The 27,957-nt window shown below is 40.2% G+C and overlaps 1 protein-coding gene across 1 annotated transcript in view; it reads left to right on the top strand.

Moving 5' to 3' along the window:
* GRIK2 (glutamate ionotropic receptor kainate type subunit 2) overlaps positions 1-27,957 on the top strand; it is a 430,590-nt gene that overhangs the window by 51,582 nt on the left and 351,051 nt on the right. Inside the window, 2 exon segments of the mRNA XM_042457168.1 lie at positions 3,559-3,612; positions 9,751-9,924. Of these exon segments, the coding sequence (XP_042313102.1) occupies positions 3,559-3,612; positions 9,751-9,924 (228 nt within the window).

Below are 27,957 nucleotides of genomic sequence, written 5' to 3'. Positions count from 1 at the left end.
TTTTAGGCTGCCAGAAAGGTGGATTGGGGCCTCAGCATGTGACTGCTGTGGCCCCAATCCAGCTGTCTCTTTGGGGGCAGTCTGATTCACCCCATGGTCTGCCAAATAGTCTTGATCTGAACAATATAGGGCTTTACTAGTCATAACTAGCAGAAACAAACTGGCAGCCAGCAAAGCTGTTTTAACAGGGTCACAATATTGTCTCTGTAACATGCTCCAGTTGCTAGTCTGGCTGCAGCTCTTTGGATGAGATGAAGTTTCTGAACTGAATTCAAAGGCCTCCCTAAGGACAACACATCAGAGTAGTTGAAAGTGGATGGAACTAAGATATGTACCACTGTGGATAGACCCATCTTCTCAAGGAACAAGCACAATTGGCACAAAAGCTTTAAATATGCAAAAACACTCCTGGGCCTCCAGGTTCAAAAGTGAGTCCAGTAGTACACCCAAACTGTGAACCTGCATCTTTGGGAGTGTAACCCCATCTAACACAGGCTGATTCCCTATTCCTTGATCTGCCCTTTGATTGACCAGGAACACCTTTGCCTTGTTTGAATTAAGTTTCAGTTTGTTTGCCCTCATCAGTCCATTACTGATGGCAGAAACTGGTTTAGGACAAGGACAGTCTCCATGGTTTGGAATGGAAGGAGTAGTAGAATGCAGTGTCATCCACATACTGATGGTACTGTAACCCAGTACTCCATTTGCCCTGTCCCAATATTTTCATGTATATGTAGATTGACATGGGGACAAAACAGAACTGTGAGGTATCCCTCAGTACCACCTTCTGGGTTCAGTCCTCCAGGAGGGAATGGAGCCACTGTAAAATAATGTCTCTAAGCCCCATCAGAGTGAAATGTTTCAGAAAGATACCATGGTCAATGGTACTGAAAGCCACTGAGAGATCCAGCAAAATCAAAAGGGACACACTCCCCCTGTCCTACCTAGGTCATCCACTAAGTTGACCAAAGCTATCTCTGTCACGTAGCAAAGCCTGATCCCAGCCTGAATCCCCGAAGTGGATTTAGATAATCCATTTCATCCAGAAATCCCTAGAGTTGGGAGGCTGCTGCATGAGCCAATATTTTGTGAAAAAATTGAATTTTAGACATAGGCTGATAATTGTCCATTATAGAAGGACTCAGGGATAGTTTTTTCTTTTAGGCAAGTTGGAACTTTGCCTTGTTGTAAGGAGGCATTGACTACCCCCTTCACCCACTCAGCCAGTCCCTTTCTGACCTGTTTAATAAGCCACAAGGGATTCTATTACACATGTGGTGGCTCTCAATTCTCCAAGGATCCTATCCACATCCTCAGGTTGCACAAACTGAAAAGTATCTAATATTTCTGGAAAAGGAGAAGCCGAGGTTACATCCACTGGCTACAGCATACATGTTTGAGTGGATGTGAGTGATTTTAACTGCAAGGTCTAAAGTGTGCCTGGCAGCATGAGTAGGATCAGATACTACTTGGGAAAGACTCATGGTTGTTATGGAGGCCATGAAGTCATGAGCTATTTTCAATAGGGCTGTCTCAGTCTGTTGAAGTCTCCCATAATTATTAGCTGCAGAGACTCCAACACCAACCCTGAAACCATCCCTGTTAGCTCAGGAAGGGAGAATTTTGAGCAGCAAGGTGGATGGTACACCAACAGAATCTTTTTTCTGTCCCGACTACATACTCTAGGTCTACACACTCAAAATTGGCAGAAGTAACATAAGGCAGTTTGTCAGGTAGCGTGGAAAGATTATAGATCACTGTAAGTCCACCTCCCAGTCTTGTATGCTGCTGCACAGAAAAACCTAGCAGGCAGAGCTGAGAGATTTACCCCCTATCTAGCCAGGGCTCTGCGATACAGGCTATGTCAGTATGCTCATTCACAATCAAATGCTGAATTGCACTTGTTTTCTGTTTGCTAACCTGACATTTAACAGCAGTATTTTCAACCCCGGGGGACTGTCATCAAGGATATCCATGCTATTTGACCTGGGTTTGGCTCTGTTTTTGCTTTTTTATCCAAATACCACCCTTTCTTCCCACAAACAGTTTTCATCAATTTGCTGGGTTAGTAGTTTTTTGTTAGTTTTTTGGGCTGTGTGGCCACGTTCTAGAAAATTTTCTTCCTGACGTTTCACCAGCATCAGAGAAGATGCCATCCACAGATGCTGGTGAAATGTCAGGAAGAAAATCTTCTAGAACATGGCCATACAGCTCAAAAAACCCACAAAAAACTATGGATGCTGGCCATGAAAGCCTTCGACTTCACATTGCTGGATTAGCTCTATGATCACACAGAATTCACTGGCCATTTTAGGCAGCTGATTTGAGGTTTCTTGAAATGGCAGCAAATGGTTAGCTATTTAAATTGTTTTTATTGCAATTTAACTGCTAGGAGTGCATGTGGGATTTTCTGCCTCAGGTGCCAAAGGTAATTTAGATGGTATGAATAGAGATCTTGTAGCAGCTTTGATACTAACTGAAGGAAGTGGGCAGCATAAGCTTTCATAGACTAGTCTACTTCCTCAGGTGCATTTGGGAAAGTAGACTTAATGCATCTGAGGAAGTAGACATAAGCCTAGGAAGGCTTATGCTTCTAACTTCTTTCAGTTAGTCTCAAAGCTGCTACAAGATCTCTCTACATACTGATTCTACAGACTAAAATGTCTATATCTTTGAATTCTACTTAAATAGCTGTGGGTTCTGACCAGTTTAACTTAGGTTAGTAGGAGCATCAACTTCTGTTTTGCTTCAGTCAGTGAAATATCTTGGATGAGACCTATCAGACTGACTAGTTGACATCTTTATGAAGGTCAAAGAAAGTTACTAGTTCTAAGCAATGCTGTGTTAGACTTTGCTTCACCTATTTATCAAAAAGCTATTATGAAAAATATGAAATACATAACTACAGTTGATATCCTGTTTAGAAAGATGGAAAGGATACTTATAGCTGGACAGTTTTCCCTGAATTGTAGCCCTGATATTTTGATATGATCCATTAATGCTAAGAAATGTGGTTTTAGTGCTCAAACATAGTGCTGTGATAGCAGGTTGAGGTGTTGAAAGATAGCTGCCAATACCTTTCTAAAGCCTTTTTGATTAAATAACATTGTTTTCCTGGAGTAGCGATGCATTTCCCCCCTCAAATACACTTTTCTAGTGAAGAAATATAATAAACACAATTAATGGAACTATCCTCCATTGAGAGTTTTGGTTGGCAATTGAAATGCTCCCATTAATACTAAAATTATAAGCTTCTTTCACATTTGCAGCTCTAAACAGTCTACTAATAATCTTTCTATCAGCAGATTTGGTCCATAAATTCCTTTAATAGTCAGTAATCTTCTCTAACTGCTAAGGAATGATTTGCTTGACCTAATTTTAGTATGATTCCAGCCCTATAGTTTCATCTCAGTCGTATTCCTATGGGAGCTTTCCATTATTCATATAGGTGTAGTTAAAAGCAGTGTTATGGGTAACCTTAGGAATATCAAAAGCAATGTTATGTAACTTATAAAATGTTAATAATTTGCGTACTGGTTCTTTCTTTCTTTCTTTTAGGCTTTAGCAATGGGAATGATGACAGAATACTATCATTACATCTTTACCACATTGGTAAGTAGCTTATAAGAATGTGCTGAAGGACTCAGACAAAGGCCTTTGCTTTCTTAATTATATTACTTGACAAAGTGAAAGTGGTCTCCAAGGAACAGGAGGGGCAAAGTACAGAATGTGTGCTCCATTTGATTTTGATACATTGGAGTGGAAGCTCCGGAGGATAGTTTAATTAATGTTTAGAAATATTATTCTGGAAAACTGGCAGTGATTTGCAGTTTTTTTTAAAAAAAAGACTACAGTGTGTAATTAAGAGAAGGCAGATTTGGCCACTGTGGCTCATGCCGTAATTATCTCCCAATTAGATTACTGTAAGGCACTCTGTATGGAACTGCCTTTGAAGAGTGTTTGGAGGCTAAAGCTGCTGTAAAACATGGCAGTCAAATTGTTGTCTGATGTGTATTTTAGGTTGCATCTACCTTACAGAATTAATGCAGTTTGACACTGCCTTAAGTGCCATGGCTCAATGCTATGGAATTCTAGGATTTGTAGTTTTGTCAGCTATTTAGCTTTCTCTGTCAGAGAGTTCTGGTGCCACAACAAACTTCAAATCCCAGGATTCCATAGGATGGAGCTTTGCTATAGCATATATGTTGGAGTGGATCTGAATGATTTTAACTGCAAAGTGCTGTGCAAATTCAACATAGCAGGCTGTTGAGTGGTCTGCTTCTCTACTTGAGGACCATTGTGTAATGGACCTTTGACCACTCAAAATAGCTTTGCTGGATGACTCCTTGCAGATGCAATGGTAGCAGCAAAAAATAAATCCTTTGCTGTCTTCTGCCATCACTTTACTTTCCATTTCACTTGCTTCATCACTGCCAACTCCCTAGAAAACCAGGGGGCTGGTTTTGTTACACTCTGTAAGAATGGGCTATTTGTGAGCTATGTAGCCTTCTCTGTCAGAGAGTTCTGGTGCCACAACAAACTTCAAATCTGTAAGCTGCATTAATTGTGTCAAGCTGCATTAATTCTGCACTGTGGCAGCATTCCAAGAAACCACATACCACTGGTCTTCTAATTTGTTTCACTTCAAGGTGCTGGGTGACTTACAGAACCCTAAATAGTTTGGAGCCAGGATATCTAAAAGACTGCCTCTTCTTATATGTATGGCTGGAATCTGAGATCTTTACTGGGGGCTCTGTTGCATGTTGGTGTTGAAACTCTCTCTGAAGGGAAGCCAGGCTGATTCCATCCCTATGGAATTTCTAGAAGGTTCCCCAGACTGCTTTGTTCTGCATAGCCTTTTGTCCTTAAAACCAGTTTTTCAGTTGACATTTGGGGTTATATATGTGCAGCATTTATAATTTAGCTTTTAAAGATTGTTTGGGGAACCATGGTGGGCTAAGACGTGCTAAAAATACTCTAAATAAACACATTCTTCTCCTCCTTTTTTGGATGATTTTTTTTTAATTTTTGAAATCACATTTGGTATTGTTTTTTCAAAATAATATGTACATAATTTATCATTTGTGGCACAAAGCACTGTTTAACATTGTTTTTCTTTAGTTTTTGTAACCAGATGGATATGCTTGATTTTAAAATTAAGTTTTATTTAATTAACAGAACAAAACATACACATACACAGTAATGAGTTGGTTTGTGGCAGAATCTTGAATTGCTTCTTTTGCCATGCTGTTATAGACTTACCTGTATGGAGCTCATAAACAGCCAGAAGCTTACATTAGTTCTTGAGAGCCAGCATGACATAATGGTTTGAGTGTTGGACTATGAATCTAGAGACCAGGATTCGGTTCTCAGCTCACCCATGAAACCCACTGAGTGACCTTGGGCCTGGACAAATCTTACAAAGAAAACTGCATGATAGGGTCACCTTAGGGTCCCCATAAGTTGGAAACAACTTAAACACACACAACAGCAACAACAAACAACAAATCAATCAATCAATCAATCAATCAATCAGCAATCTTTATAGTCAATAGACCCAATGTGTCACTCAATAGCTTAAAACAATATAAGGAATATAAAATTTGTCTGAAAGGAACACATAAATTACATAAAATTAGATTAAAAGACAGAATGAAAAAAATTATTTTGGATGAAGAATATGTTACCGAATGGTCACCCATTTTTAATAATTCATTCTCTGTTAACAACAATAAGTCATGTGTTCTCCTGATATGTCCAAAATATGATAGCCTCCATTTAGTCATTGTGGCAGCTAGGCAAATTTCAGACTTGATTTGCTCTTGGACTCATTTATTTTTTCTGTTTAGTAGTCCATGGTATCTGTAGAACTCTCCTTCAGCACTATGGTTTAAATGAATTGATTTTCATGCTATCAGCATTTTCACTGCTCAGCTGTCCTATCTACACATAGTAACTGGGAATACTATGGCCTGGGTGATCCTGGGTATTCAGTGATACATCTATACATTCAATGATACATCTATACATTCAAGTATATACCAGTGATTGAATTGAATGCTGAGATGATGCCATCAATTACCTGGAGGGGAAATGACAGCAGGGAAACCCAAAGTAAACTTCTCAGTTCTTTGGTAAAATGGGAAGGGAACAATGTGATAAATAAATTCAGTCAAAGAAGTAATCACATAAATAAGGCATAAAATGTTTCATATTTAATTGTCAGGCTTCTGGCCTAATTAAATATACCCATTTGCTTATTAGACCTGGGAGAGAGTGAAGTTGGTGGGATGTGGTTGTTTTTTTCTGAAGAATGGAAGATAAAACTTCAGCTGCTGACAACTAGGGATAATTTGGGATATGCCAACAGCAGATGATAGATTTTTATGCTCAATGGAGCCATGTAACTTGTATCATTTTTGGCTCCTGTGCTTTATTAATTACTTCTTACCTGACACAGCGAAAGTCTTGTCCAATAAATTTTCTGGTCACAGTGTTTAGCTGGGCTGTTTGGAAGTGTACTTTTCCATGATTGATTTCGAGTCTAATGTAATAGCTCATTAATTCTCTCTGAACTGTTGTGCATATTTATTATAGTTTTGAGTAAACAGGAATGTGTTTAAATTACATAATTACTTATGCAATTGTCCAAGATGTTTTGGAGGTCTCCCAAATTTATAGGAAAAGGATTTGGAGGCATTATTCCAAGTGGTTTTGCTCTAGGCCAAAAACAGGCAGAGGTTGTGGGAGTATTTGCCATCACCTGTCCTGTCCTGTGCAGTTCACTTGCCCAATATGTCATCTTGATAATCTTATTAAATTCTTATTGAGAAGTTTTGGATTTTTTCCCCATGTTCATTTTGTTTTTCTCCTCACAATTATGATGGTCAGGGTGGACTCAGTTAAGGTACAGCATCTGCTAATCTATGAATGGAATAACCTGCCAGATAGCTGAGTCTTAGGCACATTTTCACTTGATAAATAAATAATTCTTAACTTTTTTCTTTTTCTTTTTGTATTCCTTCTCCTGAGTCCCATCCCCTTGCTGCCACATTGCAGAATTGATGCAGTTTGACTTTAACTATCCTGGCACCATCCTATGGATTTCTGTGATTTGTAGTTTGTTGTGGCCCTAGAGTGCTCTGACAGTACTCCAAATCCCAGAATTCCATAGCACGTAGCTGTGACAATTAAAGTGGTATCAAACTGCATTAATTCTGCAGTGTAGTGCAGCCTCAGAGGATGTGTGCAAGGGCAACCAGAGATTTTTAAAAAAAGTTACAATGGGCATTGTAGTGTAGATTCAGAAGAACCATCTGCATGACTTAATGAAAAGTTGTATTTTAAGGAATATTTTTAGCATAAATGCTAATTGGCATTAGTTAACTTTTTCTAAGAGTAGCCTGGCTTTTTAAATATATATTAACAATGTACCGGTTCATCGTATTGCACTTGGGAGGGTGGCTGTTCCTGCCCCTGCACCTAAATCTCAATTACACCCCATTCTAGTGAAGATTGGCATTTGGGCCAACCGTAGCCACAACAAAACTAATTTAAAGGCATTCTGGACGAGAACTACGAATTGTGTAGCTCTCCAAATTTGCTGAACTGCAACTCACAACATTCTGTACTATTAGTTGCAGTGTGCTTGTGGTTCAAGAACAGAGACACATAGTATTAACCCTGATCAAGACTACAGCTATCACTTAGGGCAGGGATGCCCAACTTGCACCCCCAAAACCAGGGGTAGGCAACCTTTTTGAGCCGGGGGCCGGGTTGCTGTCCCTCAGAGAACTGGGGGGGCCGAAGCCGGGGGGTGGACCTTCCACCCTCCGGAGGTGGGGCCGTGTGCTAGGGGTGGCCCCGTCAGAGGCTGGCAAAAAAGTCGGCGGGGGCCACCAGCACTGGAGGCTTCCCCCTCTTTGCCGGCCCCTGACGGGGCCCCAGGCCCCATCAGAAACCAGCAAAAATGTCCTAGAGGCCCACTGCCGCCGCCAGAGCCCTGTTGGAGGGCCCCAGCGACGGCAACGGGCCTCCTAGAGGCCTGCTGCTGCCACCTGAGCCTTGTTGGAGGGCCCCAGCGACAGCATTGGGCCTCCCAGAGGCCTGCTGCCACTGTCGAAGCCCGTAGCAGGGCCCCGGCGACCGCAACGGGCCTCCTTGAGGCCGCCGCCAATGGCGGCGAAGTCTCGCACAACCTTACCTGTGGTCGCGTGAGACTTCGCCTCTAGGTCGCCGCCATTTTGTTTCTCAAAATGGTGGCGAAGTCTCGCGTGACCAAAGGAAAGGTCGCACGAGACTTTGCCGCCATTTTGAGAAATAAAATGGCGGTGCCCGGAGCGGCAGAAAGCCGCAATCGGCGGCGGTGGTGGCAGGAGTGGGCAGGGGCTGGCCGAAAGGCCTCCGCGGGCCGCATCCGGCCCATGGGCCAGAGGTTGCCGACCCCTGCCTAAGGCCTTAATTCAGGCTGTCCTTGGATGCCTTGATCTCTCTGTCACTACTGTCAGATTTCCTCTTCCCTACACTGAATTTACCACTGATAAAGGCTCCTCAGTTCCACCTAATTCAATATTTATTGTACTTGATAAGATCAAAATAATCAGCTTATAATTCAAATGTTTCTTTGGGTAGATAATATTAATAGCTTCCCCCCTTAAAATGTGGCTTGGACTCTGGCATATAATATCTGATAACAGATGAGTCCAAATACATTTTTTTCCCAGAGAGGACTCAAAAGTAACCCCATTCAAGGGAAAAGGAGGCACCAGGTTATAAAGTGTCATCTTTGGGGAACATTTTCTGGGTGATTTATAAAGAAGACCTGGTATTCTACTGAATATCCCAGCCTAGAATAGAGGGTGGACATTTTACCAGTTGGTAAAAAGAGACACCCCCCCTGCCCACACCTCCTTATATAAGGGTGCTCCCAAGTGGCATACTACCCTGCTGTTCTCCCAAAGTGATGCAGACACAGCTCTGCTCTCCCCCTGCCAGTCTGGCTGTCTCAGTTCTCACTGGAAGTAATTCTGCAGAGTTATGCCAGTGGAGCATTGTGCTATGCCATCTCTCAAAGATATTGATCAAAGTGTTACCAGATACTGCACAAACAGTTCATGCAATGAACCCTTCCCTTACCAATCCTTTCCCTTGCACCCACTTCTGCTGCACAGAAATCTCTCCAGGAGGTGAACCATTATCTTAACTGAACAGAAAGACACAAATTGCTGAACACATGAACCTGCTAGAACCAGTGGAGGGTTCATCCATCCATTTTTTCAAGCAATTTCCATTTCTTATTGCAGTCCCATGATACACAGAGCCAGATATTCACACTAGGTTCCATTTGCTATAGGGCCTACAAAGCTTTTAACCCTCTCAATCAGATGGAAGCCCACCAGACATACGTGGCAGCCAATCAAAAACTTCTGTTTTTGTTTTCTTCTTGAGACCATACAAACGCACTGCTTTACCATTCAAATCAAAATGTACACTGTCTAAACTCAGCCAGATTATCTTGACATGTGAAGCAAATAAACACTGTGCAGATCAAAATACCTATAGGTGTTTTGTCCATTTTATTATTTTTAATATTCTTTGTGTTATTTTTGTTGTTAAATTCCACCCTTGTTCTAATGAGCTTACAGTAGCATACTTGGCCTTCCACCTGTGCACTCTTTTTAGATAAAAAAATGTATTTGAATAGAAGTGTGTGAAAGCCTCAAATGTTCATGTTTTGCTTTCTCCCTTCAGGACCTCTTTGCTCTTGATGTGGAGCCGTATCGGTATAGTGGGGTTAACATGACTGGATTCAGGATTTTGAATACTGAAAACAGCCAGGTGGCATCCATAATTGAAAAGTGGTCCATGGAACGATTACAGGCACCTCCAAAACCTGACTCGGGCTTGCTGGATGGCTTCATGACGGTATGAAAACTAATTTACACTTTAATTCATGTGCACATAACTATAAATGATTTAGAATTCCAAACCATATAGCTGGCACAACTGCCTACTTTCCTCTCAATATTTTGTTTTCATCTTTTCATTTAGAAATGTGCTCCCGTTTAATAATAATAATAATAATAATAATAATAATAATAATAATATATTTATATTCCACCTTTTCCCTAGGGAATCAAGGCAGATTACAACATAATAATAACATAGTAACATTATGCTTCATTTATAAAGTGCATCAACATCTGTACTATCTGAAAAGTGAAATTTAGGTGACCACATCAAGAAAAAAACAAAAAAAATCTGAGAGCCAATGTGGACTTGCATAGCCACCTCCTCCACCTTGATTCTCTTGTTTCATGTACCACCCCCCCCCCAATAGTTTCAACGGAGCAGGTTACATCTTTATCAGGTTATCAAAATGAAGTAGGGACCCTGACAATCTCAACCAAACTGTTGTCAAAGGGATAGAGCTATATCTGCATATTCCTGCTTGTCCTCTCATACACTCACTACATAAGGGTGTTGAGACCTAGAGCTAGAGTGTAGAATCCAAATCATGTAATCAGATGTGTAAGAACATCATCTACTAAGATTGGAAGAATCAGATTTGATGGTGTCATGTACATATTTTTTTCAGTCTCTTTGCCTCCTCTTGCATTGATCTACTTTCTCTTTTTTTTATACATTTTATATGGTAGTGGTGGGTATAGGACAGGGCCATATGTGCCAGTGCCAACACAAGTATCACCCTCTTGAACATTCATTTGCATATCAGTTACACTGAATGTCTAGAAAACACAGAAGAACGTGTTGGGATTTACACTGTGTATGGTAGGCTGATCCCTATTGCAGAAAGCCAAAGCAGAATCATTGAATCAATGGGATTTACATAAGTATTGATTCACCATTAAATAAATCTGTTCTAGCTGGAACCATCAACAGAACTTGAATCTAGTCATTAGGTTTTGTTTTAAGCTTAAGCTTTTTTTTTTTTTTTTTTTTATTAAAGAAAGCACTCGTTGTTTCTGTAATTTAACATTTGAGTTTCTGCTTTCAGTTTGAAAAAAGAGCCAGGGGCAGGGAGTCAAACTTTTGCTTACTAGATAAAGAGTTGTTGCCAACACTGGGAGCATTCCCTTTTGTTTAATATACTGTGCTCATATTGCTCATACATCTCATGTTCTCTTTTTCTCATGATATTGTAAGGCAGTAGGAAGCTCAGTACAGTTCCTTATGTCTGGAAGAAAGACCCATTATTGGTAGTGGTAACACAGTCATTTGTCACTATATAAGATCCTAGAGCTTATGCATTTTCCCTTGGCTTTATCTCCGAGCTATAGAAAGAAATAAAGAAAAAAGGAATTGGATTCGTTTATGAAGTCTCATGGCTCAGTTAACCCCTTTAATTGGTTCCTAGGAGCTATCATCTGAGTCCATCTATTCAGCTCCCCAGTAATGAATGTTTTTGCGTTTTCTGCACAAAGAGGGTGCCAATGGTGAAAGGGAAGAATTTCCAAGGTTGTTTTATTAGATCTTTCTCTTAGCTATAGAAAGCTTATCTTCTTCACATCTGCTGACAACAGCTCATAGGCTTTGCTCTGCCAAAAATATGAACTGTTCTCTTAACAGTTACTGTATATTCCTATGAATTCTTGGTTACTCTGTAGAGAGGGCTACAGATGAACTTCTACCACAAGCCCTCTTTTGAATTTTAGAATGGAATGGAAACTAGTGTCGTATGGGGGCAGAAGAGGTGCAATATTGGGGGCATAATGGCTGCTTCTCTATATGCACTGTGTCTCATGATATTAGTGGCGATAATATCCGGGTCCGGTAATTTTTTTTCTCTGGCAGGCATCACATACAGACAAGGTGAGTTGCTTCAAGCTAACCACCCTCATGAGGGAATGCCTACAATCATGCAACCTGATGCCTTTATTCTGGACATCATGGATACAATCAAATGGGTCAAGTGCTGGCAGAAGAGCCAGTCCTTTGCTTCCTGCCAATTTACATTGCTGAGCCGAGGCTGCCAAGACAGATGGATGGCGCAGTTCTGACTGCATAAGGAGCAGCATTCATAGCAACATTTTGACTAGAAGTGTATAACCATGCTCTACTTTGGTCAGGAAAGAAGGAGGAATGTCTGCCAGGCTTCAACAGGTAGTGCCTCTTATGCCAATAGTTTATAAAACTTGTCAGAAAGCCCACCTCCTTTGTGCTTAATTTAATCAACACAAAAGACATGCATAAAGCCACTCAGTGCTTGGAGAAAACATTTTTTTAAAAATAAAGCTACAGTATGAGTCTCTCTTATCCAAAATGCTTGGGGACAGTAGTCTTTTGGGTTTATTTTGAATGTTGCATATATGTACATCTTGGGAATGGCACCCAGGTCTAAGCACAACATTTGTTTATATTTCATATATACCTTATACACATAGCCAGAAAGTAATTCTGTCCAATATTTTTAAATAATTTTGTACATGAAACAATGTTTGTGTATATTAAATCAATAGAACACACTATCTTAGCTATCCATGTTTTGGAATATTTTAGATTTTTGAATTTTAGATAAGGGAGACTCAACCTGTACCAGAATCCACCAGACAATATAGTCATCAGACAATGTTGGGAGAGTCAGATCAAGGCAGAGCTCTTGTATAATGTTGACAAAGAGTGTGAAACCCAATCAAAGTCTCTGTTGGGTCCCAAGATAAAGTTCAGCTACACCAAAAGGCAGAAGAGTCCAGCAGCAGCCCTCATTCCCTTCCCCTAATGTCTTCCTTTCCACAATGACATGATGGCCACCTTCTGCAAGACTTCCTTCTACTGTCATCAACACAACAGTGTCACACACCTTCCCAGAAAGTTGACTTTGGAATGAAGGAGTGAGTACAGCCTGAGCTGCCTAGCAATTCAGGAAGGAGGAGATGGCTGGACAAGTCTTGTTGGCAGTGGCAGCAGCAGGAAAGAAGTGTAAGGTGTACATAAAATCCAGGGGTACTGGATGTCTCCTTTTGTGAGCTTTCAGAAAGTACAACCACTTGTGTATTGGTGAAAGCAAGGATCCATACCCCAAAGCAGAACTTTCCTAAGCTTTGAAGCCACTGCATTCACTGGTTATATGACCACTTCCACAAAAGATAATGGTAGGGCCCAAACAGACAGGCCAAAATAAAGCTACTTCGGGTCACTTTGGAGGTATGCTGTTTAAATGGTGCATGCATCCTAAGAGGCTGGAAGCCATGCCAAAGCCACGCTCCAGGCCTAAGGACTGGATCGCAGCTTTGGTGCAGCTTCTGGCCTCTTAAGATGTGTGTGTCATTTAAACAGCATACCTCCAAAGTGACCCGAAGCAGCTTTATTTTGGCCTGTCTATTTTGGCCCATAGTAAAGGCACAGGATTCCACCTTTCTCTTAAGGGGGAACCAGCTGGGAGGTGACTTATATATTATTTACAAAGAGGGGAGTCCACTTCCAGTATTGAAAAAACAGGATTTTTTAAATATTAAATCATATGGGGATGCAATCTATTTAAAATGGAATTAATACATGGTGAAACTTTCAGAAGAGGGAAATAATTCATTGATGTGGAGTGGGCTGGACATTCTGGAGTGGTCAAGGGATGCAAAAGCCTTTGCCCACCCCATTCTAGAGGAAGCATACTGTTTTAACATTTTCTACAGGACAATATATATTCCTCAATTTGAAACTAAGGCAGAGGTTTAACCAAGATCTTAGTGGGTTAAGATTATGCAGAGATTCTTATTATAAATAAGTGACAAAAAAAAGCCCCAATACTGGGGCACACAAGAGATGCTGTTACAACGCTACAGCTGAGCATTGAAGACTTGATGGGAATTCAACAAATGGCTTGCAACTAGGATTTTAAAGTTAATTTGCCATGGACAAATTACTTAAATGCTCCCCATGTCTCTGATTTTCCCCAACCACTGCAACAGTGTACAAACACTTACTCAGTCTACCTCACAGCATGTCTGAGAGATTAATTGGCCAATATTTTATGATACTTAAAAATCTAAAGCACTGCATCATTATTAATAAGTAAGTCAAACAAATTGTCACACTTCCAGCTGCATTCTAGCTATACAGCTGTAACCAGAAAGAATTTACATATTAAAAAGTGAAACCTATGCACTCAGTAGAAGTGTTTTCTGCAGTGCTAAAAGTGTCTTGCAGAATATAAAGGAGAATGGCAAGATGAGTTTGTGGTGGGGCCTCTACACCTGAGAGATAAAATCAAATATTCATATTTCTTCACCTTGGTAGCAAATGTTTATTTATTTATTTTATTTATATTTCACCTTCTCTCAGTACTGGAACCAAGGTGGTGTACACACCTTAAAAATGCACAATACAATTTAAAAATGTCTCAGTACAAAAGTTAAAAAACAAATGAGTTTTTCTTTAAATGACATGTTAAGAACATAAATTAGCAGCATTAAAATGTAAAATGTAAGAAACTCTCCACACCCTCTCCACATTAAAAAAGCTCTGTCTACCACCACCAAAATGCCTCCTTAAATAAAAGGTATTTTCACCTGCCGGTAGAAAGAGAGCAGGGAGGGGGTAAATAGATGTTCCAAGGACCTCCGTTCTATACAGCCTTCAGGACTTTAGGAATGCCCACAGGCTCTTTCCCAAGTCCCCACCAACCACACTTGCAAAGGTGGTGGGACTGGATGAAAGCCTTTCCCTGCAGATCATTTTGCATATTTTCTCTATAGGTTTTGAGGAATGTAGAATGTATTTTCTAAGTGAAATTGCTCGTTCTGGCATCAAAGGGTATCCATCATGAATGCAATCAATTGCAAGTACAATTTTTCTTTGGATACTATTTATATATAATAAATTTAGCACTTTAGGTTGTGTGCTCTAAATATAAATTATTATTAGAACACACTTCGGGGCTTTCTAAACCGCCATTTGGGACATCCTCCGGACGTCCCATTTTAAAAAAGGGGCGTCTCTTTTAGACGCCCCTGGGCCTAGTACGGACTCCGTCCGTACAAGATGGCGGCGCCCTTTCTACATGGGCGCCGCCATCTTTGCGTATCGGACGCTTAGCGTCCAGACGTGTCGCGCCACTGCTGACGTAGCGAGCGCGCCCCTGGCGCCTCGCTACGTCGCAAACGCGACGCAAAAAGAAGCTCCATTTTGGAGCTTCTTTTTTCAGTCCGCGCGGGAGTCGGGCCGTCTGAAGGCTCCGGCTCCCCCGCGGACCTTCTGGCGGCGGCGGCAGAGCGCCGCAAAGCGGCGGTCTGTACCCCGCCTTCTATTTAATAGGAGCATGTTAAATCAAGAAAGTTGTTTTCATTTCATTTCTCCCAGAAAACTAATTTAACTTAATGATACCAATGTCTGCTTATTTGAACAGTATTAGCAAAAAATCTGTCTAAGAGGTGTGCATTTAGCTACTGCCAATTAGTTAAATGTCACTTAGCCAGGTATTAATAGGTATAACATTTGGCTTCTGGACACACAGAAAGATACCAATCCTATTATAAACAATCCAGTAGTCTTGCACAAGAAAGGACAACGTTAATGGGGAAATGGCAATTTTCATTTTCAACATTTGACCTCCTTGGATAATATTGTACTTCCTAAATGTTAGGCAATAAACTTGATGACCTAGTCCAAAGAAAAGATTATAGCTTTATCCATTCCCTCTGTTATTGAAACCCTTTCCTGTATTATTAACTATCCTTTCTTAATAGTTAAAACAAGTGGTGTAAACATTTATACCAGACAGGATCCCCAGAAATGTAAGAGCCATTGGACAAATACTCTTCCTTGCTCTTAAGGGCAGTCAGAGAGGGGCTGGGCTAATTGTTAAGGGGAGAAGTGAATGCTTCCATGCAGGTTTCTCCTGCCTGAAAAAAAGTTGTGGTGGGGCCATTACTAGAAAATTTCTCACTGAACCCCACTATACTGGAATATTACCGGCCAGTCTCCAACATTCTGTTCTTAGGTGAAGTTCTAGAGTATATGGTGTCCCCCACAGCTCCAGGGGTTTCTCGATGAAACAGATTGTCTAGATCCTTTTTAATCTGGTTTCAGACTTGGCTATGGTGATGAAAACAGTTTTAGTCTTTGTAGCTGACCAAAAGAACTAGACCAGTGAGCTGTGTCCCTGTTGGTTTTGCTGGACTGCTCAGTAGCTTTTGATATCATTGGCCATGGTAACCTTCAGCATTGCCTCTCTGGGATGGGACTTGGGGGCACTGCTTTAAAATTATTCTTGTCCTATTTGGAGGGGTTGACTCAGAAGATAGTGCTAGAGCATTCTTGTTTAACACCCTGACTGTTAACCTGCAAGGTCCCTCCAAATTCAGTTTTGTCCCCCATGCTATTTAATATATACACAAAACAACTGGAAGGGAGTATTCAAAGTTTTGATACCACCAATATGCTGTTGGTGCCCAGCTGATCGTTCTTTTCCATTCTAACTCCAAGAATGTTATTTCCTACTCAACTAGTGTCTTCTGGCAGTGGAATACATTTTGTGAATTGGATGAGTGCAAACAAATTGCAACCTAGTCTATACAAAATAGAGATGCTCCTGGTCAGTCAGAAGTCAGGTCAGAGATGCAGGATGAAGCACCCCCTAAATCCCATCTCCATAGTTGGGGCATTCTTGATTTAGAGCTCAGCCAGGATGTCCAAGTTTCAGCAGTGGCCAAGAAAGTTTAAAACTAGTGTTCCAGCTGTGCCCATTCCTGGATATGTCAAATCTGTTTATGGTGGCACATGCTTTGGTTACCTCCCATTTGAATTACTATATAGCATTCTACATTGGGGTGCCTTTGGAAACTGATCAGGAACTTCAATGGATCCAAAATGCCTACCTGCCTACATGCCTTGGGTTCAGTCTATCTGAAAGACTGTATCTTCTGATACAAACTTGCCTGAATTTAAAGATCTTATGTGGAGGACTTTCTTTGAATCTCAACACCATGATGTGCATGTTTGATGTATGGATGGAAATATTTGATTTTCTCACTTCCTGACAGATGTAGAAGAAAAGGCATTGGTATTTCTTCCTGCAGTGCCAAAACATTCCAGATTTTTTTTCTCACCAAGGATGGAAAACTCACAGCAATGGACATTTTCAAGAAACTCATGTAGTTTTAGTCACAACTGCACAGGTGTAGGTTTTTTTCATTTTTTTTTTTTTTTTGAGACAGAGGGACAGGGCAGCACAGGACTTGGTGGATTAGATACCAGGAATTAATAAACAAAGGTGGTTTTTGGGTGGTGGTAATCTTTCTTGATACAAAGGCCAAGTCATGCAGAAAAAAATCACGATCAATCCCCTTTCTTCCTCCCCTCTAAGCAACCCCCATACAATGGTCTATCTGGGCTCTGAGTTTGCACTCCCCTTCTTTCTTGACCTCTCTGTCTACTCCAATTCCTTGATTCCTTGTCATCCTTGCTAATTTGCTTCACTCCACCAAGGATGCTCCTCTCCTGCTGCCTCCTGTTCTTTCTTGGGTGCTAACCCAGAATTGGAATAGACAGGCAGGTCAAGGAAGAAGGGAAGTGCCATTCAGATGTTGAAACATTCAGGCACTTATAAAAATTGTGCTATTTTAGTTAGTATAGGTGAGTAACTTTGCCTTTGATTGCTGTGCTGTGTAGCTTTTAAAGCTGTGTAGCGTTGACAAAGTTGTACCATTTTGCTGTGCTGAGGATAACAACAACAAAAAGTTCCTGCATGTTGAAAAAACTTTTATTTTCTGTCAGTGTTTCCCAGGTGGTCAGTAATATCAAATTTCAACCACATTTGGAATATTATTGAATACCTATTCTCTATCCCTAGAAAGACATATTGAATACCTATTCTCTATCCCTGTTCCCAAGCTGTGAAACAGACAACCACGGGAGGGTGGGGGTTTTTTTGGAGGAGAAGGGGAGAGAAAGGCAGGACAATTATTAAAATAATGAAATAATTAAATAAATAGGGACCCCTTGCTCCTAAAGGAAACTATGGGCTTGTGCAGGAAGTCCATTTATGCTGCAGTGTGCAAGAGGCTCTCCCTCTACTTGGTGCTGTTGGGTTGCTGCCTAGTCAGTATTATTTATTTGTTCTATGCACCTTTTGAACAAATTGCCATCAGTTGTTGCATTTCACCAGAACACAGTCATGACTTCAAATGTTGAATGCACATTGGCCCTCAGTATATGTGAGGAGGGTTGTTTTTATTATTGTTGTTGTTATTATGTAATAAATAAGTAGAATATCATACAAAAGCAATTAAAAAAGATAAGAAGAAAATGTCAGAAATGCTTTTACTTTGTTTTGTAAAAATAGTCATTTATTAATGACTAAGCCAAAGAGAATGACATCTTTAAAGCAAAATTCATACAAGACAGATTTGCATATGATATCAATATACAGTAAGCAAAGGTTCACACTTTTTACAGTATTATAACCAATACAATATACAGTACTGTACTAAATTAATTGGCATCTTGCTGTAAGATTGGTTCATTGTTGGCTTGCTGTTTTGCAGCTCTGGCAAATGAGAGTACACATCCAGCCATACTTGGGGTTTCCTTTTTTTAAAGGAGCATCCTTTTGGCTCTATATTACCCAGTATATATCAGGTATAGGAAATAATTCTCAGCAGTGTGTTCAGAAATCAATGGTATTTATAATTATGTCTCTTATTACATATATATATATATATATATATATATATTCTTACCTGCAAAAGAAACCCATACATATATTCCTGTTCTCTTAAGCTCATCATGGCATCTATCAAATCCTTGCATTTTTGCTTGTGCTCTACATTTCTGTTACGATTAGCTCTCAGGTGCCAAGGTATTTATTATATCTTCTTATGGAAAAGAGTTGGACTGGAAAACAGGATTAGAAACACATAGAATGAAAAAAAGCAAAAGCAAAAAGGAATGGTAAAGTAGATAAAGAAAATAAGAGAAAAACTAGATGCTTAAGTTCAGCAAAACAGCCTCTATCATACAGTTTAGCCAGCTAGGAAGTATACAATATAACCCAAATTTTGTAAAGTTCTATTGACCTTCTAATTCAGCATTACCAACCAGCAAAATGCCTTCCTGCACCAGATATATTCAGCTACAAATGTGAACATTAAAGCGTAGCATTAATATTTAGAGCAGGGGAGAAAAATCCTATTCATTTCAGTGTAAGATGAAAGTAGATAACTATATCAGATGATAGGCAAAAGCAATTAGCAAGGAAAACTTTATGTTAATGAAGCCCCAGAACTTGGTAGGTCATCTTAATTATGCATACTTAGCTGTGACTTGAGGCACGTACTTGGAAGATTAGTTTGAGACCAAATAGAACTATTAAGCCATATGCTTATATTCTTGCTAGTGCCTATAGTCTTAGTTTAAATTTATGTATTTCTATATATTCAAAGCTCAATAGCTTATTCTTATTCAATCTGTGATTGAGGATATGAGTTTTTCCTAAATATAGTTTTAATAGATTGTTTCATTTTAAGTTGATTTCTTCAAAATTATATGGTGATTCTAATCCTGCTAATAACATATAAAATAATACTCTTTCTTTACTGGGCTGAAGAATTAATCTAGAACTACTATGAACACTTCTTAAGAAGTCAATTCCAATATATTAACCTTCCAGAAGCATTTGACCCATAAAGCCTCACATAGTTACTGTCAAGTTTCAGCAGACCTGTGCTAAGTACATGGATAACAAATGGCAGTGATATTCATGTTGTTGAAACAATTTATCTGTATACCTTTATTACCAAAATAGCAATAGCAAAAAGCATATGAAAATGCATTTTTCATCTAGGGAACATGTTTCAATAGTGAGTGGGGCTAGGAATATAAGGCTGGGTTAAGGACAGACTAGACAGGGGCAATGGAAAGCTGTGTTCAGTTGTAATTCCTTACACTATGGATATGTTTCTAGCATGCATTCAAAGTATACCTAATTCTCTTTGTGTCTATTCAAGAGTAAACCTGTGTGCAACCCCTTTCCCGTCTTATGGCACAGGTCAGTTTTATACAAGGTATTTAAAGCTCAAATACCTAGAAACATCTTCATATCACTCATCACTGGTCAGAAATAACAGCAGAAGAAAGGGCCTGATGGTGAACTCCCACATTCAGTCCATGGAGCAGAGGTGCACCATTCCTAGGTGTACTGTTACTGATGTAGCAGTAGCTCTGTTCATCTCAGACCGTTCTTGTGTTTTTCAGATTGTAGCAATGGCTCCATATCCTGGGATCAAGGATTTTTCACCTGGCTTTGATAAAAATGCATAGAATGGAGCACACAGTTCTACCACCTCCATCCTTTTGCTCACCAGGAAAATATCAAGTCTGAACAGGATATGCTCTAGTTTTTGTAAAGAGTTTCCCCATGAGCAAGGGTGATTGAAAATTGGGGCTCTTGTTTCCACGGGGATTCTTCATCAAACGCTATTCATACTTGTTACATGATGAAAGTGGCAATGTAAGAGGAGAAATGAGAGGCCCTTGTTATCTGTGGGTTGAAATCAAGTTAAGAAACACCAGAACAAAGTATTTAATATCCAAACAAGTGCTGTGATTGTTCAAAAAGAAACAGAAGAAATGAAGTGGGACCTGAATAATATTTTATATATGATTGGAACCTCTCCTTAGATGATTTCATATCTACCTACATGTTCAAACCAGTCACTTTTTCACCAGCCATCCATTCCTCAAAACCATTGATACATTTGGGTGGGTGGATGCAACACATGAACCAACAAGAGTAGAAGAGCATCTAGAGGAGAATGGACCAGGGAAGAGGTTGCCAATAGTCTCAAAAATTTGATCAGGAGGGCTTTAAACTGAGTTATATGGGGGAGGGAGACAGTATTTTGGAAGGCAGGAATTCACCAAGGAGGGCTGGAGATACAGTGGGCCCTTATCTTACGTGGGGTATCTGTTCTGGACCCTCCCGCATAAGACAAAAAGGGTGTATGCTTGAACCCCATTGAATATAATGGGGCTCATGCTAATGGCGCAGCACAATGTGTGTGCCATGGACACATGCACCATTCATTTTTTTTTTTTTTTTTGCTGCATGGCTTCAGCGTAAGCTGAAAGCCACGTATAGTGCGCCTGCGTATGGTGTGGGCGCACTGTAATAGTCAAACTGTTAGAGAGGGAACAAGCCAAATAGTGCAAGGTTCTAACAATGAGAGGCAAAAAACCTTACACAGGCAGCAAGTGGGGAGGACTCATGGTCTAAGATGTCTCTACACTAATACACAGAGCATGGGAAATAAACAGGATGAACTTGAACTCCTAGCACAACAAAGCAAATATGATATAATAGGTATCACTGAAACCTGGTGGGATGAATCTTATGATTGGCTTGTTCTATGTAATAATAGAGGAACATAACCTTTTAAAGAGAAATAGACCAAACAAAAAAGGAGGATGAATAGCATTATATGTCAGGTATGTTTACATCTGTGAAGAGATCCAGAACAGTGATCCTGGAAGCCAGGTGGAGAGAATCTGGATAAAAATGAAAGGGGAGGAAAAGAACAGGGATGTTATTGTGGACGTCTACTACAGATCCCAAGTCAGACAGAGGAATTGGATGATGCCTTTCTAGAACAGATGACCACATACTCAGAAAGGAGAGATGTAGTAGTGATGGGTGACTTCAACTATCCTGATATTGGCTGGAAGTCAAACTCAGCCAAAACTTCAAGGCCTAGCAAATTCCTCACTTGTCCTGAAGACAATTTCATTGTCCAAAAGGTGAAAGAAGCAACAAGGGGGTCAGCTGTTTTAGATCTGATCTTAAATGACAGGGATGACCTAGTTAATGGGGTGCAAGTGGTGGGATCATTAGGTGGAAGTGATTATGTTCTCCTGGAATGTGTTATACAGTGGAAAGGTGAAGCCAGGCATAGTCAGACACACATTCTAGACTTTAGGAGACATGATTTCAGTGAAGGTAGGGAATTACTGGGGGTGATCCCATGGTCAGGAATACTAAAAGATAAGGGAGTTCAAGATGGATGGGAGCTGCTCAAAAGGGAGATACTGAAGGCATAATTTCAAATTGTTCCAATGAGGAGGAAAAATGGGAGGTGTCTCAAGAAACCAGGATAGATGACTAAGGAACTTTCAACTGATCTAAGTTTTAAATGGGACATGTATAAGAAATGGAAAAAGGGGGAAATCACCAAAGAAGAATTTAAACAAATAGCGAGCATGTGTAAGGGTAAAGTCAGAAAAGCTAAAGCACAGAATGAGCTCAGGCTTGCTAGAGAGGTTAAGAACAATAAAAAGGGCTGTTTTGGGTATGTTCGCAGAAGAAAAAAAAGGAAATGGTAGGGCCACTGTGTGGAGATAATGGCAAAATGCTAACAGAGGACAGAGAAAAGGCAGAATTACTTAACACCTTCTTTGCTTCAGTCTTTGCTCAAAAGGAAAAGGATGCTCAACCTGGAGAAAATGGAACAGAGGACACAATAGGGTAAATGCAGCACATGATAAGTAAAGAGGTAGTACAGGGATACCTGGCTAATTTGAATGAATTTAAGTCTCCAGGACCAGATAAAATACACCCAAGGGTATTAAAGAACAGGAAAATATAAGCTCAGAGCCATTGAGATTAGACTGGAGGAGGGCAAAGTTTGTCCCCATTTTCAAAAAGGGGAAAAAAGAGGATCCCAGCAATTATTGTCCAGTTAGTCTGACATCACTAGCAGGAAAGATTCTAGAGCAGATCATTAATAGAGAGTCTGTAAACATTTAGAAGGAAATGCCATAATCACAAAAAGGCAACATGAGTTTCTGAAAAACAAGTCATGCCAGGCTAATCATCTCTCTTTCTCTCTCCAGTTTGGTAGATGAAGGGAATGTCGTGGATATTGCATATCTTGATTTCTATAAGGCCTTTGACAATGCCCCCCCATGATATTCTTGCAAACAAAGAATAAAATGTGGGTTAGACAATGCAACTGTTAAATGTGTTTGTAATTGTTTGACTAGCTGAGTACAAAGGCTCACCAATGGCTCCTCTTCATCCAGGAGAGAAGTGATCAGTGGGGTGCCACACGTTTCTGTCCTGGTCCCAGTGCTTATCAATGACTTAGATGAAATAGGGGTCATGTTTCTCAAGTTTGCAGATGACACTAAATTAGGAGGAATGGCTAATACCCCAGAGGACAGGATCAAAATTATCTTAATAGATAAGAAAGCTGGGCCAAAGCTAACAAAATGAATTTCAACACAGAGAAATTGAAAGTACTGCACTTAGGGCAAAAATAAAATAAAAATGAAATGCATAGATATAGGTTGGGGGACATCTGGTTTAACGAGACTACATGTAAAAGGGATAGGCCTGTTGCAGACTGCCAAAATAAAGCTGCTTTGGGTCTCTTTGGAGGTATGCTAATTAAATGATGCATGGGTCCTAAGAGTCCGGAGGTCGTGCCAAAGCCACACTCCATTCCTAAGCACTGGGGTGCAGCTTTGGTACAGCTTCCGGATTCTTAGGATGCATGCATCATTTAAACAGCATACCTCCAAAGAGACCCAAAGCAGCTTTATTTTGGCAGTCTGTAACAGGCCTAGGAGTCCTTATAGAGTTAACAGTGTGATGCGGCAACTCAAAAGGCCAGTGCTATTCTAGGTTGCATCAATAGAAGTAATATCTAGATCAAGGGAAGTAATAGTATCACTCTATTCTGTTTTGGTCAGGCCTCATCTAGAATAGCAATAGCTAGTACATTTCTATACTGCTTATCAGTGCACTTACGCACTCGCCAAGTAGTTTACAAAGTGTGAGCTAATTGTCCTAAACAATCTGGGTACTCATTTTAGTGATATTGGGAGGATGCAAGCCTGAGTTGAGCTTGAGCTTCCTTGGCTGGAATTGAACTCACAACCTTATGGTTTGTGTATGAGTGGCTGCAGTACAGGCATTTAACCACTGCACTACCAGGGCACCACAATTCAAAAAGTATGTTGAGAAACAAGCGTGTCCAAAGGAGGACAACCAAAATGTTGAAGGGTCTAGAAACCATGAGGAAAGACTTAGGGAGCTTGGTATGTTTAATCTTGAGAAGAGATGGTTAAGAGCCTTGTTTAAATATTTGAAGGGATGTCATATTGAGAATGGAGCAAGCTTGTTTTCTGCTGCTCCAGAGAAAAGGACCTGGAACAATGGATGCAAGCTGCAGGATAAGAGATTCCATCTCAACATTAGGAGGAACATCATGACAGTAAGAGCTGTTAGACAGTGGAACAAACTTCCTTGGAGTGTAGTGTAGTCTCCTTCCTTGGAGGTCTTTAATCAGAGGCTGGATGGCCATTGGTCAGGAATGCTTTGATTGTGAGTTCCTGCATGGCAGGGAGTTGGACTGGAATGCCTTTGTGGTCCCTTCCAACTCTATGATTCTATGAGTCCATGATAGGGCAGGTCTGTATTCTTGAGAACTTGGAGGGACAGTCAACGTAGAGAATACTGGGCTTGGAGGACAAGTAGTCATATATAGATTCTCTGTGTTAGCAATAGCCTTATCTAACATTATACTTTGATTCTGTTTTCATGCATGGCAGGGGGTTGGACTGGATGACCCTTATGGTCTCTTCTAGCTCTATGATTCTATTACCCTACTTCAGTCCTCTGGAGGGCATTATTTATTCAGTTGAAGGTTGTGTGGCACTGAAAAGTGTGTCTTCTAACTGCACCTTAAGAGAAATGAATGGCAGGGAGATAGCTAGCATTGCCCATTGGCATCTGCTGCCCAGGCGCTTATGACACTCTACCTAATAATAGGGCCAGGCCCACCTTATATTTAAAGTTCCAGGATACTGTACCAGTTTTGATTTCTAAAAATAATCATGTACAACAACGAAAGATAAAACATAGAAATGAAAATCAAAACAGGTTTAATCAAGATTCTGCTGCAGTTTTTTTATTTAATAAAATTTGGCACGGTTGTGCTTAGAATTAAAAAGCAAACAAATAACTCTGCTGCATTTTGACAACTTCTCTAATACAAAATTATTTCCTGCTGCTTCCCTTGCTGCTGTCTTTGGTGCTATACAGACTGGCCTATAGTGCGCCCTCGTCATGTGCTAGGGGTTGGCTGAGGGCGCACTGCCCATACGTGCCTCACCCCTAGCACGGGACGAGAGTGCCAAAATGGCGGCGCCGTGTACACATGGGCACCGCCATTTTGATGTGGCAGATGCTTAGCGTCCACACGTCCTGACGTCACAATCACGCCACAAGAAGAACCCGCTTTTTGTGGGTTCTTTTTGCTGCACAAGGGAGCCATGCGGTTTGTCTGCTGTGGCTCCCTCGTGCAGCAAAACAAGGCACTGGCAGACTGCCCTTTTTGGGCGGTCTGTATCCCGTTTGTTACCTTTTGGGCATAGCTGTGGCAGGAGTTGGCAGGACTCCCCCTAGGGAAGGAGGATTTCAAATGAGAAACTACAAAGTTATATATAATTGTGTATATGTACAGTATGTATTGCAGTATAATACTCTCATGCATTTTCCTTGCATATATTTTCATGCTAAGAACTTCAGCTATATTTGATTGTGGATTAAGGTTCTAGAGGAGCCTCATTTTATTTGTTTCATATCTATTTAGATCAAATAATCTTTGCATTTCTTGAAACTGAAAGTTCCACCTTTTATTCTGGAATTATATACATTCTAGTAGTGTCAGAGAATGGGTTTGGCATTTTTAAACTATATGAATGCCTCTGTTGTTTCACAATGGATAGATGTCAGGCCATGCGAAGAGTAGGAGCTGCACATTTCACTTTATATCTTGAGTTCTACAAGGGGTAGAGATTATTGTGTTTTATGTATATGAAAGAAATCAAAGATTTTCAACTCACTCTCTTTCTCTCTGTGTGTGTGTATGTACCTCCTTGCTTCCCCCCTCAGTTCCTAATATCTTTATGGTGTGTTTTGAGAAATATTTAAATATTCAATAAAATGTAAGATTGGATTCCACCTTGTCCTATTGTTACATCCCCTACAATGATTTCATCATCTTACTGTGATGGACAGCAGATATTAGTCTATTATAGCCCTGGGGATGTTGGGGAAGAGCTGGAAGTTTATATGTCAGTTTATGTTGGAGATTCAGCAGTTATTGGAGGAAGAACAGGAGAAAGGAGGAGGCTGGATTTCAGAGAGAGTGAGATACAGATATACATTGTAAAGATAATAGAAAACTGTGATGTCAGTATGCCTTTTTGTTCATTGTTACTGGTTGTATCTACTTTTTCACTTGTGCTTGCCTTTGATACAAATATTATCTTTTTTTCCCTTTTTGTTTTAAAAATATATTCTTCCTTCTCTTCTCCTGCCTGAACTGATTTTTTCAGGGGACATTTTAGATCTCAGGACCACACCATCAGAGATCCAGACAATAAACACACCTGTCCATTTCAGGAACCACCTTAGCGCAATACAGTGAAATCAGGGAAAGGGTTTTTGAGAAAGTATGAAGGTGTTTGACAGGAGCAAATAATGAAAAGTAGCTAAGTAACATGGTTGCTGGTTCAGTCACATTTATGCATTTGTGGATGGTGGTCTGTCACATTTATTTATTACATATTCAACCTGACTGATTAGCGACTAGGATATATGTCAGAGATGCTCAACACTATATTAATAAAAAATATCTTATACAATACAATACACACACACACAAAAGGCACTGGAGTTTGTATTGAATAGATAGTAGGCCTTTGAGACCTCCACCCCCCAATAATGTTGGAAGGTAAATATATAAAACCTATCTAAAGATTTCAAGATCTCATCAGATACAGCTGGCTTTCTCTTGCAGTTTTCATACTTGAGTTTTCACCAGCAGTGCTTTAGAAATCAATGAATGAAAATCTGTTAGTGTAGCAACTGTGTTGGCAAACAGTGGACACTGTGCGCTGTAGAGGCTGGCAGGCAGTCTTGAATACTAAAGACTGCTCAGCTGAGGAAGTGTATCTTGAGACTTTTGTCTCCTCCTCCTTCCTGCCTCCCTGCACTTATAGGAAGCTCTAATTTCCAGATGGCCTCCACTGGGGATGGACGAAAGGATTACTTGTACCTTTTCTGAAAGTCTGTATTTGCCTCAGATTCCAATATCTCACATACCAAAACAACAACAAAAGCCCAAAAAGTCGATAATATCTTCTCATACCCTGTGGACTGTGAGATCTTACCTGTAAGTCCAAGTGTAAATCTTTGGTGTAAATCCACACATAACCTCCTGTGAATGCCAAGGGGCAGACCTCTGAAGTACAAGACAAAGCAAGATGAAAGTGTTTAAGCATGTACAACAAAGTGCCTTTACTCTTGTCACTCAGCAATAAGAGTAAAGGTCCACTTTTTTGCAGTTAGGAAAATGGGAAATCCAAGTTGAAGGAAATAGCTTTCAAACAAGCTCCCCACATGTTTGGTTTTACGAGATCTTTAAAAAGTGTGCATGTTTGTGCGTTATACTTGCTCCTCTTTTTTCATTTTTTTTGAAAATGTTTTCAAACCATTTTAATTCAGTGCTTGGTTTTAAGATGATAGCTTATTTAGATGTTTTTAAATTGCTGTTTTATGATATGGCATTAGATTTTGGCTGTTTTGTTTTAATTCCTGTTGTAAACCACCTTGCACCTGAAGAGGAAGAAAAGTAGGATTTAAAATACATAAATAAATAAATAAAAAGAGGAAAAGAGGGGGAGGGGAGGGATGTAGCAGCACCTTTAAGAGCAATTTTTTTTAAAAAAATTATGTTTGCATACAATTTTGCGGATGTAAACCCATTTCTTGGGGTGCATTATAGAGTGCCCTCTCTTCAGCCAAACCTTTTAAGCCTTGGAGAGATGAGATCAGGGGCAAAGATTATGCCTTCTCTCCATGAGTCTTAACAGCATCAAAAAATTAATACTTTTGTCAATGCTGCCCAATCTAAAGAAATCCTTTTCCACCTCTGT

The sequence above is a fragment of the Sceloporus undulatus genome, chromosome 1, assembly GCF_019175285.1.
Source record: "Sceloporus undulatus isolate JIND9_A2432 ecotype Alabama chromosome 1, SceUnd_v1.1, whole genome shotgun sequence".
Lineage (NCBI taxonomy): Eukaryota > Metazoa > Chordata > Lepidosauria > Squamata > Phrynosomatidae > Sceloporus > Sceloporus undulatus.
The sequence above is the reverse complement of the archived record's forward strand: the minus strand, read 5'-3'. Positions and strand labels throughout refer to the sequence as shown.